The sequence below is a fragment of the Camelus bactrianus genome, chromosome 7 (assembly GCF_048773025.1).
Source record: "Camelus bactrianus isolate YW-2024 breed Bactrian camel chromosome 7, ASM4877302v1, whole genome shotgun sequence".
Taxonomy (NCBI): Eukaryota; Metazoa; Chordata; class Mammalia; order Artiodactyla; family Camelidae; genus Camelus; species Camelus bactrianus.
Genome location: NC_133545.1, coordinates 60,457,191 through 60,477,944, shown reverse-complemented (window position 1 = coordinate 60,477,944; position 20,754 = coordinate 60,457,191). Strand labels below are relative to the sequence as shown.

General features: G+C 40.4%; 1 protein-coding gene and 1 long non-coding RNA gene across 10 annotated transcripts in view; one reads left to right on the top strand and one right to left on the bottom strand.

Moving 5' to 3' along the window:
• Window positions 1–2: 2 nt before the first annotated feature.
• Window positions 3–20,754, top strand: part of LOC141578172 (uncharacterized) — a 32,892-nt gene continuing 12,140 nt past the window's right edge. The window contains exon 1 of one of the 2 annotated variants that reach the window (XR_012508212.1): window positions 3–151. This is a non-coding gene — a long non-coding RNA (uncharacterized LOC141578172). Of the gene's footprint in view, window positions 172–20,754 lie in introns of both variants that reach the window. The other variant, XR_012508211.1, reaches the window with a different exon arrangement.
• The window catches only part of PON3 (paraoxonase 3), a 34,741-nt gene continuing 19,121 nt past the window's right edge, over window positions 5,135–20,754 (bottom strand). Inside the window, exons 6-11 of one of the 8 annotated variants that reach the window (XR_012508205.1) lie at window positions 18,163–18,363; window positions 17,126–17,207; window positions 16,745–16,873; window positions 14,347–14,537; window positions 11,917–12,018; window positions 5,135–10,707 (exon numbers count right to left, since the gene is read on the bottom strand). Coding sequence is in view for 4 of the 8 variants with exons in the window: in XM_074367468.1 (XP_074223569.1) it covers window positions 14,379–14,537; window positions 16,745–16,873; window positions 17,126–17,207; window positions 18,163–18,363 (571 nt within the window). In the remaining 4 variants the exon portion in view is untranslated. Of the gene's footprint in view, window positions 10,708–11,209; window positions 12,019–14,285; window positions 14,538–16,744; window positions 16,874–17,125; window positions 17,208–18,162; window positions 18,364–20,754 lie in introns of those variants that run through there. The other 7 variants (XR_012508207.1, XR_012508209.1, XR_012508208.1 and 4 more) reach the window with 7 other exon arrangements.

Below are 20,754 nucleotides of genomic sequence, written 5' to 3'. Positions count from 1 at the left end.
CCCCTCTGCGTGGGGCCGCCGCTCACCCCGCCCGCCCGCCCGCCCCGCGAGGACGCGGGGGCTTAGGGTCAGCACCTGCGGCCAGGAGCTGCGTGCTCCTGGCACTTCAAAGAGAAGAGATGAAGAACAGCTGCCTAGGCCGGGCAGGAAGGTGAGAACAAGCAGGAGGGGGTAAGTGGAGAGCTGTGGGAAGGGAGGGCCAGGCTTTGAGGAATGCTCACTTTGTACTAACACGGTCCTAATCCTTGCGGCTCAGAGGGGTTCAGCAGCTTGAGCACCGTGACTCAGCCAGAAAACGCACAGAAGGAAAGGAGGGCTGTGATTGGAACGCCTAAGATGTAACTGTTCTCACCTGGCTACTACCGTGTGTCACCTTGACACATTTGAATTTCAAGCATCTCATTCTCTCAGCACCACTCCTGACCTTACAGCTGACCAAGTACATCACTCCGGTGTTCATTCATTCCCAGACTTTTATTGAGTACCTGCTATATGCCAGAAATCAGTGCCATACACCACTACTGCTTGTATAGTTCTATGGATAATGCATGCATGCATTATGGATATGCATATAGTCTATGGAGAAGAAAGCTGGGGAGGGTACAGGGCATACCAGAGGTACCTTTTAAGAAAGAAGGGTCAGGGAGGCATCACTGATAAACGGACTTCTGAGCAAAACTGGAAAGGAGGTGCCTCTGTATACCCATCTCTGCCTTCTCTCCCGTTACCACAAATGAAGCACTTCCTGCAGCCCTTCTCTTTGCTCTGGGTTCCCCCCCTTTTTTTTCTTTCCCTCTCAAGAATTTTGGTCTCAGTTCGACTTTCTCTGTCTTACAACATCCACCTCTTCCTCTTCTCTGGAATATTGCCATCAGATTCCAGCATGCTTCAGTGTCACTTAGTTTTCTGGGGTAAATGCTCTTTGACCCACATACTAACTACTTACCGCTTTCTTTCTCTGCTCCTTCTGTAAAAAAATAACATCTTTTTGAAAGAGTTGTCAACAGTCGTTGCTTCCACTTTATCACCTGTTGTAACAGATTAATGGTGGCCACAAATTCTTCGATACTCTTCCCACTGAGAAGTGGCGCACAGGATCCCTCCCCTGAAGTTGGTGCTGTCTCTGTGAACACCTTAATTCATAAAATGTAGTGATGCTATTCAAGTTTGCAGGCATAGCCTGCTGAGCCCTACCCAGATTCCTTACTCGTTGTTTACAAGCATAAGAAAATGACTGCTTCAGCAACTAATTTTAGGGGATATCGCTAATCTCCAATTCTCCACTTAACCCATTCGAATAGAGCTTGTGTTCTTTCAGCTCAACTGTAGGCTTTGCTGTTATTAAACCAATCATAACATTCATGTTATCCAATCCAGTGGTTACTTCTGCCACAATCATATTCAACTTGTAACCACACTGGCCACAGATCACCGCTTTTTTCTTTTTAAATACTTTCCTCTCTTGGATTCACGATTTCACCCTCTCCCAGGCTTTCTTCTCCCTTCTTGGTCTACTTTGCAGGATCCTTCTGTCACTAATCTCAAAAATGATGAAGCCCTAGGACTAGTTCTGAGGTATCTTCTCTTTCTGTTTTCTTCCTCAAGGTGATCCCAGCAATTCCAGTGGATTTATATTACCATCAGTGTGCTAGTGTCTCCAAAATGTACACACCTAGCTCAAGCCTCCTACTGTGGCTCCTTGAGGTCAGGGTTTTTGTCTTTTCCCCACTATGACCCCAGGGCATAGAGAAGAGGCTGGCAAAAAGTTGTCCCTCATTAGGTATTTAATGATTGGTTGGCTGTTGAGAACTCACTTTGTGTTGACTAACTCGCTGCCTGGTTGATACTCCCACTGGGGTGTCTAACAGTCTCTTCAAAGGGTCTCCAAAGCAGAACTCTTGATTCCTCCACCTCCAAGCTCCCCACATTAGATAAATGGCACCCCTACCATCCAGTTGCCCAAACCCAAACCTAGACATATTTGTACCTCCATCCCCTTTTCTCACACCTCCTTGAACCAAACATATCAGTCATTGGCTCTATTTCTGTATTACTGTCTACTGCTGAACAAAAAATTACATAAAAATCTAGCAGCTAAAGACAATAAACTTTTACTATCTCGTAGTTTCTATGGCTCAGGAGTCTAGGCATGACGTAGCTGGACACCTCTGGCTAAGGTCTCTCATGAGTTGGCAGCTGAGCTGACAGCCAAAGTTGCTGTGATGATTAATTTCACGTGTCAACTTGACTGGGCACAGGGATATCCAGATAGCTAGATAGCTGGTTAAACCTTATTCCTGGGTGTGTCCGTGACAGTGATTCCAGAAGAGATAAGCATTTGAATCAGTATGTGAGATCAACCCTCATCAACCCAGTCTGCTGAGGGCCTGAATTAAACAACGAGGCAGAGAAAGAATGACGTCTCTCTTCTGACTTCAGCTGGGACCTCCATCTTCTCCTGCTCTTGAATATCAAAGCTTCTAGTTCTCAGGCCTCTGGACTCTGGGACTTACACCAGCAGCCTCTCCTTTCTCATGCCTTCAGGCTGGATTGAATTATACCATTGACTTTCCTGGTTCTCCAGCTTGCAGACTGCATAGCATGGCATATATCAACCTCCATAATCCCCCATGACACATAACACCAGCCACTCCCCTCTTAGATCTGTATCTATATATCTGCATCTATATTTATATCTATATCTATATCTATATCTATATCTATACTATCGGTTCTGTTTCTCTGGAGAACCCGGACTAATACAGCTGTGGTCTCATGAAGGAACAACTGAGATGGGGTGGAGGAGGTGAGATCAGCTTCCAAGATGACTCACACAGTTCTTGGCAGGCTTCGAGGACTTGCCTGCTTCATGGACTTCTCCGCAGAGCTGCAGGAGAATAAGGTAGCTGACTTCCCCCGGGGTGAGCAATCTAACAGAGCAAGGGAGCATCCCCCACCCCCAATGGAAGCTGTTAATAAGCTAACTGCAGAAGTTACATCCCTTCATGTCTGCCGTCTTCTGTCTGCTAGAAGCCAACAACTAATTCCAGCCCACATTTAGGGGAAAGGAACTAAGCTCCACCTCTTGAGGGGAGGCAAACCAAAGAACATGTGGGCCTATCTTTAAAACCACCACAACTTCCAAATAAATCTTGAATCAGCCCATGTCTCCCTATTTCCACTGCCATCACTCTGATCCAGGCTACCGCTATCTGTAGGCTCAAACAGCCTCTTCTCTCTTCTCTCTGTAACCCCTCAATCCATTTTCCTCACAGTAGCTAGAGTAGTTTTTTTAAATGTAAATCAGATTATATTACTTCCCTGCCTCAAGTCCTCCCTATCATGGCTTCTCATCTTACTTTCTCATCATGGCTGAAAAGGCCTCACGAGATCTAGCCTTGTGCCTTTCATCTGACCTAATTTCTTATCATTCACTCAGCATAATGTTCCAGCAACATTAGACTTCTTATCACTCTATAAACATGCCATGTTTATTGCACTCCATCATTTTTTGCCTTTGCTCTCCCCATTCCCTTACCTGTACCCTGAGTTTCTTTTTCTTGCCACTCAGGTCTTACCTGAAATGTCACTTCTCCTAAGAGGCCTTTTCCAATGTGACTGTCTACAGTAGGTCTCCCTTGCATTCTCTGCCCACCAGCAGTCACTAAGACCCCAGAGCTGATATGAAAGGGTCAGCAGCAGTACAGAGTTACTGGTTGTTAGAATAGAGATGAATAGAGATGTATTTCTGTACTGGTTGGTAAACCTCCTCAACCCCACAGGAGGCCCCCCATAACACCAGCCATTCCTCTTCTTCTGGAAACCACCTTGTCCCTGCCACACACTCACACTAGACCATGATCCAGCAACTAAGACGTTATTGCCTGGCATGGCAGAGTCTCCAGGACTCTTCTCCCATACAGTGCCCCACTTAATTGTGCCTGACTGAGAATGTGTGATACGAGTCGCTAAGGACTCCATCACCCTTGCCTTCACGGCACTCGTCAGCATATGAAACCATCTTGTTGACCTGTTTACTTACTTGCATGTAGAGTGCTTTCCTTCATTAGCACGAAGCTTGAGGAGGGTGCAGACCTTGACTAATTTGTCATCTACCGTCTCTTCAACTCCTAGAACAATTCCTGGCACACAGTAGGTACTCAAAATTTGGAGAAGACATGAAAGAATGAATGAATGGCAAAGGGTGGGGGATAAAGGAGGCAGGCAGAGCAGGGACTGAAGGGTGGGTGGGGAAGTTGCTACTCCCTCCTCATCTGATCCAGTTGATATATTCACTTACTAATTTATTCATTCTATAAATTATATAATATGTGAATATCCTTTCCAATTTGTTCTACTCTGTGAGAACTTACAGCAGTGATTCTTAACTTGTTTTTGAAGGGGCCAACCTACTTTGAAACTCTGATGAACGCAGCAAACCCCCTCCTTGGAATCACATATCCACAAAACACTCACATTAGATTTCAGTAGTCTCACAGATCCATCCCTGAAGCTCATGATAACCAGGGCCAGATCTTAAGAATCCCTGTCTAAAAGAAAAGTGAAAATTCTTAAGTACTTAATGATATCCAAAGGGCTATCAATTCCTATGAAATGGTCTACTTTCTGTTGAACTCTTGCACTTACTCTTTTAAAAAAATTTTTTTTAACTGAAGTACAGTCACAGGGAACTATGTTCAATATCTTGTAATAACCTTTAATGAAAAAATATGAAAATGAACATATGTATGTGTATACACCTACTCTTCTGTCTGAAACACTTTTTCCCATAACCTCTTTGCTCTTCGTTGTTGATATGACCACATCCTACTTGCTCCTTTAGGCATCAGTCTGGAATGTACTTCAGCTAGTCTCTCTTGACCCTTAAATCTTAAATACCCTTCCCATACACACCATGCTCATTCTTTATTATTCCTGCCACTCTGTATTACTAATACCTTATTACTTTTCAGTTTTTCTCACTAGGCTATAAACCTGTATAACAATGCCTTGTTTATGGTTATGGTCCTGATGCCTGATACAGCACCTAACCCAGGTGAAATGCCCAGTACATAGTTTTGAGTAAATAAATGAACAACTGAATGTTTGACAGCCATTACAGGAGCCCCTGGAATACCTTAATATGCCATATTTTATTGACTTTAAAATGCCATCAATGTTAAATACATAAATGATTTTAGTGCTTTATTTTATTATTTTACGTGCCACAAGAAAAGAAAAAATATCTATCAATAATCTGCAGCAAAATGCTTAAGAAACTACCAATTATACAATAACTTCCTATTAGAGTAGTTGAATGTTAAAACTAACAGCAATTAGAGTTGTTAAAAATGTGTAAAAAAGATTATCACTGAATCATGAAATATGAAGATTTAAAATTCATGGGTAGTTCTGGAGGTTTTTTAAACTTAGAATGTCTTTTTATCACCAGCAACTTACAATCTAACATTTTAAAATATCCTATAAAAAACTCAGATACCACCTTTACTTAAATTTTTAAATTCATTTCCTCTCCTCTCTCAGTCCTCACATGCCAAATATTAATTTGTACATGTTAAAAGGTTAGTTCATAAATATATTTGGTAAAAAGCACATCTACTAATTCTTTTATCGTCTCACACAAACCTGAATTCACTGGATATTCAGTGAAAACTGTCAATGCATTGGCAGAGAGTCAGGGCCAAACCCAAGAAGTTCAATTCCGTGCAGGCACAGAGGGCTGATTTGGTGGCTGCACTTGGCATTCTTTCTCTAGAGGCTGTGGAACCTTGCTGGCAGTAACTGCAATATTCTCCAGTGTCTGAAAGTATGAAATTCCAATGTCCTGAGAACTCCAATAACACTATCCTGCATGAGGCAGCTCTAGTAAAAACAGAAAACATGAAAAACCCCCAAAACCAACCCAAAAAACCACCGGACTTTGAATACGGGATTCATGGTCACTTTCTGAAATTCTATCGTAGCAGAAAAAACGTCTGTAAAATGAAGATAATTCCTGTGGGTTTCCTGTATGAAATGAGTGGAGAAAATCTGTGAAACTGCTGTGCAGATGTAAAGCAACTGCAGTGCAAATAATAAAGTGTAGAAATGAGTTTAAAAGTGCCTGCGCCCACATGATCTCACAACATCCTGGTAAGTGGGATAGGACCAATGTTATTATCCCCATTTTATGCAGTCATCTAGTTAGGAAGTTTAGGAAGCCCAAATAAGTATGCGTGGCTTTGGTGATCCTAAACTTATTTGCACGTAAAAACAGAACCTCAAAGTATATTAAGCAAAAACTTACAGTCTAGCAGAGCAGACTGTATCTAAAACATTACCAATTTGGGGGCAAAGAGAAAAGGGACACAGTGAAACACAGACTAGCTCTTAATACTTCTGTCTGAAAGAAGTGACACATGTTACTTTACCAACATTTTATTGACCAAGGTAAGCCATGTGGCCACCTCTGAGTTCCACAGCACAGAGACGTGTCACTACCCCACTGAGAGCAGGGTACCAAGAAGAGAACAAGGATATTTGGGCAACAGCTACCCAACCTACCTTGGAGCTTGAGAAAGTGAGTATCTATCTAGCTTCTCTCTTGAGCTAATGAGAATAAGGGTGAATGTCAGTGTCTGCTTCCCTAGAAGTAGGGGATTTCAGAAACAGAGAGTGCTCATCAGGGAAAATCCTGGAAAGGCGTGAGGGAAGCAAGATAAAGATAGGGAAATGACCAAAATATTTAAACCTACTAATGGTAGGGCACATCTAACTTTATTGTTTCTTTTAATGATATATGGTGTGTATGTGTGTTTGTGTGACTTTCAGCACATGATTTGATTGTTTTGAATATGAGTGTGCTTCCCTAGAGTACATACATCCATGAACAATCTGTTTTCCAAAGACCTTGAATTCGCTACAGAAGCCACTTTTTTTTTCCGTCGTGGAAATTCCTAACATTCCACAGAATGCTCCACCTGCACCTCATTTAGGTTTTACTTCTTAATGGAACCAATGACATTCTGCAGGTTTATGTGATACACCAGTTAGCTGTTAGAAGCCACAGGGCTCCTCCCATGGGCAAAACCTAGAGCTTTGAACACAATGAATACAATTTGTGGTAAGTGTTCATTTCACCATTTTCCAAAGTCGTCCCTGATGGACTGAGCTTTTTCTGCTCTGACTGTTGTAGAGACTATCAAGTTGTGTGTTAAGAGTTTCCATTACATTCTCTGTTCCTACTTAAGCACATTCCTCTTGGTTTTCCTCAATTGAATGACTTGCCCTTTACTGTGCTAATTATGGTCTTTGAAAATCGCTTTCCAAAAAACCTCATTGCATGGGAAAAATGAGTTTTGGCAAAAAGTAAGTGATTTGTTTTCTTGCTCTAGACAATTTCCTGCAGTACTGTGACCAACAATATGAACACAAGTACATCGGTAACACTGAGTGTGCACCCCGGTCTTCTGTGATAGTGTGATGGAGACACTAAATCAGCCCCTTCCACCTCTTTTCCAACATCCTTCAGATGCAGTATGTTAAAATCTTCGCTACAAACTAGAATCACGTAGGGAGATTTTATAAAATACCGGTGCCTGAACTTCAGCTGGGGCGTGGGTAGGAGGGTTGGGGGCGTCAGATACCACTCTTCAAATGTGCCTTCCTGCTCTGCAGAGGTGGAAGCACGTATACTTCCACAACTCTCGAAAATACAGTACAGGATGTAATTTTGTGTCTTAAATCCAAAGGGCTTGAGCAAGACTAAAATTTGAAACCTTGAGGCAGTATAGCAAGCATCTGCTTTGCTAGATTGGACCTTGGCTGCAGGTGCGGCTCTGGATTCTACAGTTCTTATGATTCCTTGAACTCTGGATTTTATTTATGGTGGCGAAAATTACCTATACTCCCACCATTTGGTGCACAAAGTTCCCTATATCCGTAATTTCCCATCAACACTTGGCAATAACGAGCCCTTTAATTTTGCTAGCCTAATAGATATAAAGTAATTTAAGAGCGCTGTTTTAATTGGCACTTCTCTGATTATAAAAGCCTGAGCTTTTCATGTGCTTCATTTCTTTTCTCCCTTCCTGCAAATTGCCTCTTCACACCATTTCCCTGTTATTCCTTAGGGTTACTATCTCCACTTTGTTATTCTCAAGAGTTCCTAATATATTCTACTTATTAATACCCTGTCAGTTTAACATTGCAAATATTTCTCATTCTGATATTCATCTGCTATCTTTGTCAGTCATGTCCTTCTCTGATCTCTGATCAGAAATCCTAAATTTTGATGATTCAAATTCAATCAAGTTTCTTGTTTTAGGGTTTATATTTTTGAAACTTTGATTCAGAAGTCCTTCTCTAACCTTACATCATAAAGATACTCTCCTGTATTGTCTTCTATTAACCCTAAAGGTTACAGAGTTGATGGTTGCTTGCTAGGCACCTAGTGTAGGTAGGACATAGTTTTATTTCCTTCCATGGAGTGAGTTCATTCTCCCACTTTCATTTCCTAAACAAATACCCTTATTAATTATGCTGCTAATTTTATCTCATATGAATTCTCCAGACAGAAATATGTTTCTGAGATCTCTGTTCTATTCCATTGGTCTATTTGGTTTTTTCTTGTACAAATACTAAACTGTTTTTATTATTAGACCTATCCCTGCCCTTCATTTTTATTTTCCGAAGTTGACTTAGTTTTTCCATATTCATGAAAATCTATTGTGAGATATATTGTATATACCTCAAAGTGTATGAAATACATGTATATCGTTTTAGAATAATTATAAAGAAATATCAATGTAAACCACCATCTAAGTCAGGAAGTGTAATCTTGCCAGCACTCCTGAAGTTTCTCCATGTATCTTTCCCTGACCGCAATCTCCATCTTCCCCAGAGGCAACCGCTATCTTAACTTCTGTGATAACCATCATCTCCCTGTTCTCCCTAACGTAACCACCTATGCATGCATCCCCAAGCAACATTGTTTAATTTTGCCTTTTTTGGAATTCCCCCCAAATAAAACCATTCTACATGTATTAATTTTTATTTTCTCTAGCTCAACATTATTTGTGAAATTCATTCATGTTGCTACAAATAGCTCTAGTTGTGGCATACATTGCTGTATCCTGTTTTCAGTGTATGAATTTACTGCAATGTATTTATCCATTTCAACTTTATTAACATGTGATTGTCTCTGGTTTTTTAGTTTCTTTTAATGTGAAGTTTTTTTTTTAATTCCAAACTTGATTTCTTTAATGATAATAGAATCAAAATAATTTACAAACTCTTCATGAGTCAGATTAAGGAACTATGATAGAGGACACTTCCTACCTACCCAAGTCCTTCCTCTCTGGTCACAAGACTACCTAGTTAAACTAAATTTCTCAGCTTCTCTTCCAATTGGGAATAGCCATATGACTATGCTGTTATTAAGAGAATGTTAGTAGAAAAGGTTTGTGCCATTTCCTGGTTGAGACTCACACTCTGTTTCCCTTTTACATGGGATAGAATCCAATATAATGGAATCCAAGATGATAATTGAACATAAAGATGATTATGATCTACAAAATCCATGCTTCTACATGAAAACTACTAGACCCCCAGAGTACCAAAGGATCAGAATTTTCACACTGATCTGTCTCAGGAATAGTCACCTGAGATCTCTGAAGTGAAAGAGAATATAAAATATTTTTTTAATTAGAAAGCATGTATATAACACTGGCATGTACAAGCACTGTTCTAAATTTTATGTATACTAACCCTTTTAATCCTTTTACCAACCTTAAGTGCTAGTTACTCTTCTAATCTCAATTTTAAAGAAGAGAAAACTGAGACTCAGAGATGGTCCGAGTTGTATGATTAGAAAGTAACTGAACTGGGACTCAAGTCCAGAAAATTGTGCTCCCCAATCTGCGCTTTTACCCACTATATGTACTATCTTTTAGCAATGTCTGTATTCTTTAAGTCGCTATACTTGAGGTCACTTTGTTACACAGCTTAGCAAGACATTAAAAATATAGGAATTTGAACCTAGAAGTGGGGTTCTAAAAATAACCTTAAATATGTGGTTAGAATAGAGTTGAGGAAACATATCATAGGCTGCAAAGGTGGAGACCCTTGTAATGTCATCACAAAAATATTTAATAAAACCATTTCCTGTAGTAACTTGAAAGGCTGGCCATTTACCCAGAGAGCAACCAGAATGTTGACGTGTATTGGTGGTTCCTTAATGTTTTTAGTAGAGAATGGTAAAAAAAAAATTATGTGCTCAGGTAAGAACTAGCAAGCATAAAGCAGAAGGCTATAGAGAAGGTCTAGAAATTTGGTTCTATGCCCCAACAGCAGGGGGTACAGCTACAGCTCATAGCCTTTCCCCAGTGCCTCCCAGTTAGGAAAGCCAAGCAATCCAGCACAGTGGGAGATTGTACTAATGATGTTGCCTCCTTTTACCCATCCATTCAAATGGCCTCAAAGGAGACAACATTTAAGTGAGGAAGAGAGAAGTGGGTAGACATGGAAACCAGGAAGTAAAGTTGGCTTAAAAACTACGCTCCAGAAAGAAATCTGAGTGTTGTTCCTGACTTGTGGCAATTATGGAAACAAACAGAATCAGAAGCCTATCAAATTTATAAGGTACTTACATTTCCAAAGCCATCAAACACCTGTCCTGGAAACGTCCTCAGATTCTCAAATCTATACCTGTAAGAAGGAGGCCACTAAAATTACAGTCTTTTCAGGACCTACTGTAGATGTGGCCTTAAAGCATAATGTACTAGAAAGAATTCCCAAAGAGCAAAATTTGGACTCATAGAGGACATGGGAAAATACACCACTGCCAAGAGACGGAACCTTCTCATTTCCTCCATGGTAGAATAATCTCATTGCTATGGACCAGAGACTGCTAAGTGTATTCTATCCTTCTATCTTTCTTTCTTTCTTTTTAACTAGAAGTGTTGATTATAGTTATTCTGCTCATACTCAACCATTGTAATTGGATGTGTCCTGGAGACAATCATTTTATTTTCACATTTGGACCAAATGCAGAGGTCAGAACATCACCTGGAGAGCCTGTGCTTTGAACTGGATGCAGAAGTTGGATGGAACTTTAGGTTATATTCCTTAGTGAGGGAGTCAGTGTGTGAGAGAAGGATGCAGATGGATATCTGATGACCAAAGGGTGAACTGTGGCACAGAACACTAATTGTTCACTAAAATTTATTCTTTTTTGCCTCCTGAACGTACATTTCTTCAGTCATATTACATTGCCCATTTTTCCCTGCAGTTAGCTAGGTGTGCCCATGTAATGAGTTTTTACCATCAGTAAGGGAGTAGAAGTGATGACTACCATTTCTGGTTCTGGGCCTCAAGACATGGGGTATTCCTCCCTGATGTTCTCCTTCCACTTTGATGAAACTCAGATGTGCTGGTGACCTAGCTTCTGCCATGCAGATAAATATGGTCATTCAGGCAATGGTGCAACAACATAATGAAGCTATCTGCTGCTCAACACCCACTGTCCATGCAGCTCCCCACTGCTCTGTGTCCTGGAGGCTTTATGGGCTCCATTAATAGCTCCCTGTCTTCTGGATTTTCAGTTGGGAAGGTGGAAGGGGAGTTTAGTTAAGATATTTATTCCCCCTCTGCTGAGCTATCACAGGTCAACTGCCTCTTTCTACCAACGGCCAGAGCATCTGTTAGGGGAGTCTCCACATTATCTACTCTCTTCTGGTTTTAGTAACTGCTTCCACCCCTTGTTCCTTCAAATCTAGATTTGGGAGGAGTCCCTGGCCTCCCTGCACCTTCATCTCTCTCACTGCTAACAGTGGAGTGTTGTATTGTGCCTTGTCAGTTTGCCTGAACATTCCCACCCTTGTGTCAATATTCCCCTTAAAGCATTTCCCTCAGTACCCTTGTTTGAGTGTGCTTTCTCTTTCCTGCAAGATCCCGACCAGTGATGTCTCTGGATGGCCCCATCAAGGGAAGCTGCCCCTTCAATCGCTCTTCTGAGAGCTGGAAAATAAAAGAGAAATAGATCATCCATTTTTTTAAGGCATTGTATTTTTTGTTTTGTATGTTACTGTAGGTTAGCCTTACCCCAATAATAGAGTGTTACACTTTTTCTAGGAGTTTGTTCTTTTCATAAATTTCAAATATGTTGGCATAAAGTGGTTCATTAATTCCTCTTTTTCTCTCTCTGACATCTATAGCATCTGTATGTCATATTTTTCATTTCTGACATTGGATAATTGAGTCATTCTTTTTCTTCATAAGTCTCACCAGATGTGTATTAGTTTTTATTAATCTTTTTAAAGAATGAGCTTTTGGATTTTGTTTAATCTCTACATTACATATAGTTTTCTGTTTCATTAGTTGACTAATTATCATTACAAACTACTCCAGAACTTAGCATGTTAAAACAATCAGAAACTTTTATCATGACGCAGTTTTTTGTGTGTGTAAGCAAAGTAGAAATGAAAGTGTTTTTGTGTAACCTGGCCTCAGCAGTCACACACATCACCTAGAGAACCCCACTGATTACACAGCTCAGCCATAGCTGACGGAGGAATGAGTATCAGAAAGTAAGGATCATTGGGGACCTTCCTGGAGCTGTCTACTTGTTGGTTCTTGCTCTTACCTTTACTGTTTTCCTTCTGAGCTGCACTACCCACTAATCATCACTCTAGCATCCCCACCTGCATCTCTGACAATTTAAACAGAAAGACTGGGGAAGAGAAGACAATAAATTATCAAAATGCAGCATTTATTATGAGGGGCAATCCCTCTCCTTCCTAAGCCAAGTGAGGGAAGAAGCTCAAGATAAAAAAGCTGGGAGTGTCTACACGAAGGGGGACTTCAGAGCACTGTAAATTTCCAAACCCCCTCACTGTGAAAGGACACATTGGTCCCTAATAATGAGATCCCCAAATCTCTCAGGAGGTTTTATCATGCAGCCTTTCCTAAATTGGCCTGGGGAGAAGGCAGGGCAAGGCAAATTCTCAGGGATCTGCCAGCATCTAAATACCCTTAAGTTTCCCATCTCTGGCTCTCTGTGTTCTTCTGAGTCTGGTAAACTTTATCTAATCTGTGTTGTAATGATTAGGGACAGAAAAAAAGACTCGTTTTTCAAAACTGACTGTATTTATGCTCTTAGTTATTTTTTTCTCTGTCCCACTAATGGATAGGCTTTTGAAATTTAAAATCTGAGAACTGACTATAACATTATGCTGAGTCATTCCTCCCCAAAGCAGTGAAAACTACAATCTTATTGTCTAAATCAGAAAAGGGTCAGATGGGCTAAATAGTAGAAACGTACCTGGCTACAAAACTTTTCAACAAAACTTACATCCAACTGAGCAAAATTCTTTAGGAAATAAAGAGGCCATGCCAACACCCCATCCCCAGAAAAGAGGAAAAAAAATCAACCAACCACTTCCCAGTAAAAGTCACAAAAAGGGAAGGGGGTCGGGGACTTGGGTATACTGTCTCGCTAATGATTTGCTAAAGGTTGACCTGGTTTTTGACCAAGATAGAGACACTTCTATTCATTCTTATCAAATTAATGTTGAGTTGGTCCTTAAGACAAGACTACAAGTCAGAACTGTGTTATTTGTTTCTGATTCTTTAGGGCCTATGGAATGTTGCTTAATAAGCATTTATTGAATTAATCAGGAGAGCAAGGTTAAAGCATCCAAAGATAATGACCCTGTCTTTGGGTTCAGAGCCAAGTTGATTACAAAATTTCAGATACAGATTTCACTACAAATAAAAACCTATCACAAAGGATCAGATCAGCCCTGTCCTGCCTTAAAGTAGCTGATGTGGTCTGTCTTTATCAGATTTTCCAGAATAGGATTTCCTGTGTTTTCTGCACTGGGAGAATGCACGTTTAAGGAGGGCTCTGGGCAGTCTCAGGATGCCAATTCTTGCTTTTATCCATGAGCTGGGCACTTGATTGTCAGTTTGTGCCTCATGTAACTGGAGGAAGAGAAGGGGAATTGTAAATATTTGAATGTTAGCTTTTCTCCTGGTCTGGACTGCAGAAGGCTCAGAACATCACATTTGTAGGAAGTTATTTACTAAGGAGCCCTAGGTGAGCTGGACACCTCAGTCATCACAGCTCACACATCTTATTGTAGCAAGAATACTAGGGGTCGTATATTAAAAGAACTGAGCGGTTTGGCTTCTTGTTGGACTGTCATTAACTTGACTTGCAATTAGTTAGACGTTATATAATCTCTCTGCTTCTTTATGTCTACCAATGAGAAAAGCCAGACACATTTTTGTCATTGTCATTTACTTACAGTTCCACTTATCATATAATTAGGGGTTTACTTTTACCAAATGTGTAGATTTTTCAAAATAATGGGTGTCTAGAGTACGCAGTACAGAGCTTTGTGAAATACGGTGCCTATGAGAAGTTTCCCTTGGTACACAGAAGCCACGGAGGAGCCCTGGAGCACAGAGCCATTGTTGGCATACTCCGTGCTTATCTCGGGCTTTTCAGACAAAATATTCCGGATGCGAAGTACCTGTCAAGAAAGGTTATTCATTAGTAGATTATGTGAGCAAACAGCCATCACAGACATTTTCCTTCCCAAGTACTCTAGGACTAATACATTTCTCAGAAGTCAATGAAGCTAAAATCTGTACATCTCCAATCATTTTTTTCTTCTTCTGATGAAAGTGTTAATGTCCTAATGATGCCTAGTCAGTCTAGTGGACTAGTGATCTGACATTAGACAAATTTCTCAACAGCTGGTTTACACAAGTGTGACAGGTGTCTCTGCAGAGAGAGGTAAGACCTGTGGATGCTGTTACCTACCTCTTGACGAAACACTGTTCCTCTCCCTGACCCTTTGACGAGGAGTACAGCGTGGGGAGGGAAACAGGGGACAAAATGATGAGGGTACACCCAGTTAGCCAGCCAACCCAACCCGTAACCAGTAGGACGGTAGCCGTCACAGCTGGAGCCCTCCTTCCCCTTCACATTAGAGAAGCGGCTAGGAAGCCTAAAGAATGCCTACTTTGGAATTCAGTCTGACACATCACTGCCTGGTACTGTTATTGATCCCAGGATTAACACACTTTAGTTTGCTAATCAGTAAACATATAAGCGTTCAGGTTTCCAAACAGCCTGGACAAAGTTCACTCAAACAGGACATGGTAGGAATGAAAGAAAACCAATTAGAAATCCATGAGTCATGAGGTTATACTGACATCTCTTACTAAAATGGAGTTTAGCTGAGTTTTGTTTTTTTTATCTTAAGGAAGATCCTACAACTTTATCTCAGGTTTGTTACATGAAAATACTCAAGCTTGGAACTCATGGAAAAAACATTCGCCTCCACCAACAGTAAAGGGTGTTGGTGATTGTGATGAAAGAAGTCTTATCTGAAATAAATGATTAAATTTGAAAATGGAGACATGAAAAAGAGCCTAAACAATTTTCAAATCATCCTATAGGTCATATGTTCATTCTCTTAAAGCAGATGATGTTATTGGGCATTTGTAGAAAAGTTGTATGTGTCATTTTTGGGGGCACATATCTGAGACAAGAGTACCTTGCTAGCTTAGGGTAACAATTCTTCAGGCTTTAGGCTTGGGTAGGACTTTTATTTCTGTTTATATCTTTTGATTTTTTTTTTTTTAACTGAAGAACAGTAATCTTAGAAGCAGAATAACTATATGTTCTACTTTACCCACTGGGCCAATTACCAGGGTAGGATTTGAATCTCAATTTCCCAACTCCTCAAACCTACATTCAAACATTCCATCTTTATTCATACCTGACCTTCTCAATGAAATATCCTGATCTCTGGGTTTACCAAGACCTGCCATCTCCCTGTTCACAGCAATCCTGATCCCTTTTCACTGTTATGCTTTTACTTCCCATAGCACTTCCCACCTTCAAACTTACTTCATAATTTACTTATTTCTTATATGTAATGTTTATTGTCTGTCCCCTACCCTAAGAGCAGGGATCTTTGTATGTTTTGTTTTCTGATATATCCTAAGCATTAGAACAAAGTCTGGCACATTATAAGTGCTCAATAAATATTTGTAAATAAATCTCTCAGAGTATGTGTGCCAAGAATTTATATCTGTATTTAAATTCACTAGAGATTTTTTTATTCTTAAACTTGAAGTGCTGTAGAAATTGCAATGCTTTCCGTCTTTAATGCCATAGAAAACTCAACGGCATATGCTATTGTTTTTAGAAGAGATTTTAAATAACACAAATAACATCTTAAAAATGATACATCCTTCAACACTATCATATATATTAGAACCTGCTGGCAAAAACTAATTTTATTTCGAGATTTCAGTCTTTGAAACCCTTTCATTTGAGCTTCCTATTGGGCAGTGTGAAAGATGGTTAGGGCTCCCCCTTTGCCTAAGGGCCTGCTCAGAGCCTACATCCTTATTGGAAATATCATATGGTAATCTGGGTCAACAGGAATAATCAAGCTCATATTTTCCTATTATTCCCAATAACAAGTATAGCCTTTGCAAGGATGGGATGTGTTGTTTAGCACTGATGTTAAACTGGCACCTGGTGACTTGAAAGGGTCATGGGCTGTTTCTCCCCATCCTGCCCCAAATCTCTACTCTTTCCATTTGTAGAGTTGTTCAGTTCTGGAACATCATATATGACCTGCTAAATTCTCCCAAGTCACCTCAACAATGTTTGTTCTTGTAGCTTTTCCTGTGAGCTCAGAGAATTATAAGAACTTACTTCTGACCCTGGAGGATCCTCAGGGTTATAGCTCAGCAGCTTGTTGGCATTAGGATGGCATCCTGCCAAAATGTCTCCCGTGTCAGGATCAACAGTTAAGTTATCCACTAAGGTGCTCAACTGTATGACCTTCCAACAAAGAGGAAGTAATGAAGACATTGTTTTGACTTTTTTCCCTACCTCCTCCCTCCCACCACCTACTTCTGACTCCTGAAGGTATTTTTAAGGGGCTTTGCTACTGAATTTTAGAAGTGCAAACATAATCTCACCAACATTCTTTTAAAATGGTCATGTTTCCTTCGTTTAAGAAGCACATAGCCAGGCCAAGTTTAGGAGCTAAGATAATAGAACAGGTTGTGTGGGAAGCCAGGGTTCTTTTACCTTCAATTGAGTTAAATCCCAGTTGTCATGTTTTTCCATTACATGAATGTTCTTAGCCAATACATCAGCTACATAGATATACCTTTGAAGTAAATAACATTTACATTTAAGCAAGTAGTTATGAGAGATGACACAAACTTTCATTTTGGAGAAGAGGTATAAAAATTCACGGTAAGTCAAAGTGCCACTGAAATGTTTTTCTAAACCACAGTAAAGGAAGATAATGGAATGGTATTTTTAATACACTTGAAGTGCTTTAAATAAGCTTTGACTATGAGATATCACCATAAAGTAATGGAATTGGTATTTCTAGATGACATATAAACTCAGTCTCATTACTTAGGAGTCACACTTTATTCTTTAAATTGAATGGAGGCCAGTGGGTAAGTGGACCTCTTATATGGCCAAAAGAGTCTATTCTTCCAAAAACTAGTATCAGATGACCATAAAGCTGAATCACAATCATTTTTAAAAAGAAGAACACTTAGAGTCATTTTCTACAGGAATCATCTCTGTTTATTATCTCCCATTTCCATGTCAATATTCATGGTACTTTTATTTTTAAAAAACCTTTCATTTTAAAACACTGTAAAGAATGTTTCTCATAAAATTTCATGCTGCATAAAATAGTGTTTTCTCATAGAACAGTCTGCTGTACTTACACAATCACAATGCCCAATCTAAGTTGGGTCTCCCCATCTAATGAGAACTTTTGAGTCATTGTATAAGTAAAGTAGTTAAAGACCTTCTAGCCTCATAAGGGGAGATGTACTGTGCATTTTTTCTCCTTTTTAGTCACATAAGGATTTGGAACAAGAACCTCATATCCTTGAGTCCAAATCTGTCATTTCACTGGGGCAGCCTGAAGCGCGAGAGGGCAATGGTTGGCTTAAGATCACATGTTTAGTGTGAACCCTGGCCACATGGGCTCCCTCCACACATCTGTTGATTATTTAAGCCTCAAGAAGTAACCAGTTCTTTAGGGAGTCCAGTAAAATGTCAAGGGAAAAGGGTTGAAAATTTATAAAATAGCTTACTTCTTGTCTGGTGAGACTGTGATCCCATTGGCAGAACTAAATCCTTTGGCCACCACTTTAACCTCTCTTGGACTGTAGAAAAGAACAGAAGTCCAGCAAAGGTCCAGGAACATCTCTAGCTGTGCCAAGAAGAAGTTGGTAAAATAGTGGTCTCTGGTAGCATAGAACTGCTCTGCTCCAAGAACCACAATGTCATTCACACTAAAATGAAAAAAGAGAGAGAGAGAGAAACTTCATAGACTATTAAAAAATCATTAAATCTCAAAGATCAATAAGTTCATCAGTTTGAAACAGTATACACAAATTAGTATGGATTAAAATTTCCATAGAAAATACATGATTTTTCATTGTCCTGATGGATTTTCTTTTAGTCATTTATTTTCTCACTCCTCCCTTCCACAGAAGTCAGCGAAAATGAACAAATATACAAATAAGCCTCAAATCTAAGTCTGTTGGCTCATAAATGTTAATGATAGTTGTCATGTTGGCCATAGTGCAGCTCACCAACAGTTCTGCATCTCTTCCTTCTTGACTAGGCTTCTCTGTGCCCCTTGAGTTAGGTACAGCCATGTGACTTGCATTGGCCAAGGAAATGAAGTAATGTGTGTGGCTTCCCAGATGGGAGACTTTAAGAGCCAGTACAAGATCCACCATCCTTCCCTCAGCTTTCCACAGTAACCAGCAACTTTTCTGATAATAGATTGTCATCCTTTTAGAGCCCTACATGAGGACAACATAACATTGAGTGCCTGAATCACCTACACTGGATATGCAGCATGAGTGAGAAAATGAAACAAAACTTTGTGGTTTTGAGCCATTAACAATGTGAGGGTTTTTCTTTTCTGTTATTGTAGCATGACCCAGTTCAGCCTGACCTTTATGTTTTCTCTGTGTAGGTGGGACAATGAGTGTTATTCTTTCTTATTTACGTTCTTCAGTACCATTAGAATTTTTAAATGAAGCAAATCTTACTCTGACAACAATTAAAACAGTCATTTCCATTTTGGAAAAGAAAAAAATGGTGACTTGACAAAAAATATTTAAAAAGATTGAACTTTTAAAATTTAACTTAGGAAAGAAAAATTTGGATGAATTAGGAAATACTTTGAGGTTTTGATGTACAATGCCTTTTCCAAGGTCATTAGGCTACTTTTCTTTGCCTAAGGTTCAGCTTAGGCATTCCTCCTTCCAAAAATTATTGCCTGGCGGCATAGATTAAATTAAATTCCCTTATAATTTGTTCCATAGTACCTTGTTCTACCCTCTTGAAATGCCTGGTCAATGTGTATAATCAAGGTACCTCTCAGGGTCCTCTTTAGATCCTCAAAGCCACACCTGCCCTGTTCCAGTGTGCATGGGATCTGGCAGACTTTCCACAATGCAACCTTATAGCACATTAGCTCATGTCTGTTATGGGCCTGTTGCTCCCACTTCCAGGCTTCCATGTCGACATCATAGCACAGGATATCACCAGTTTACCTTGCATCACCAGTTTACTCTGCAGCCAGGTATGTGCAGGAGTTCACACACCTTGAGGCAAACCTTTGACTAATGGGAAATGGGGCTGAGAGATAAACTCTTCTCCCTTTCTTATCTGGGCCAGATTGTCCTGAAATGAGGTTTCTGTTTCTTGTTGGAGGACAATCCCATGATTTCAAGTAGTCAGTTGCACTTAACAATGGCTGGCTTCCTAATGCATTTGCTATAGACTCTCTCCCGTATGAGTTTCCAAGGGCTGCTGTAACAAGCACCACAAACTGGGTGGCTGAAGACAATAGAAATTTATTGTCTCATAGTCCTGGAGGCCAGAAGTCTGAAATCAAATTGTTGATAGAGCCATGCTCCCTCTAGAGGTTCTACGGGTGGATCTGTCCTTGCCTCTTCCAGCTTCTGGTAGCCCCAGGCGTTCCTTGGTTTGTAGATGCATCACTCCAGTCTCACTCTCTGTCTTCACATGCGTTCTCTCTGTGTGTCTTCTTACAAGGACAACAGGCCCACCCTGCTCCAATATAACCCCATCTTAACTAATTATATCTGCAATGATCCTATTTCCAAAGAAGGGGTTAAAAGTTCAACTTATCTTTTTGAGGGGACACCATTTAACCCATAACACCCCCAATCCCTGCCTCAAGCTGGTCTCTGCCTTCTGCTTCCTGGGCTGGTGCTCCCTAAGAAGGTAGTTGTGTCTCACTTTTCCCTGGGGCTGTGCTTTCTGAGGAACTCTTCCCATGGGGTCGTGTTACTGCATTTGATCCTCACATCATCAGGCCAGTGAGAGAATCCCCATTTTGCTAAGGAACACTGAAGCACAGGTTAAGTGACTTGTCACCAGTTTCTCAGTCACCCCGTAGCAGTCCTGGTCCCCACTGTGCCTCAGAGCCCAGCACACTGCCTCATGTGGAAAGTCAACAACTTCCACTTCTCCAACTTCTACCTCTGCTTTTGTTGCCCCCAAATTCTGCAGGGAGAAATTCATACGGGTTGTTGAGAAAGACAGCAAAGGAGAGAAGATGGACTTCCTTTCTTTTCTTTCCCTGCTCTTCTCATGGAAAGGTTAACTTCCACTGTTTTAGAACCGGTCTTTCAGCATCA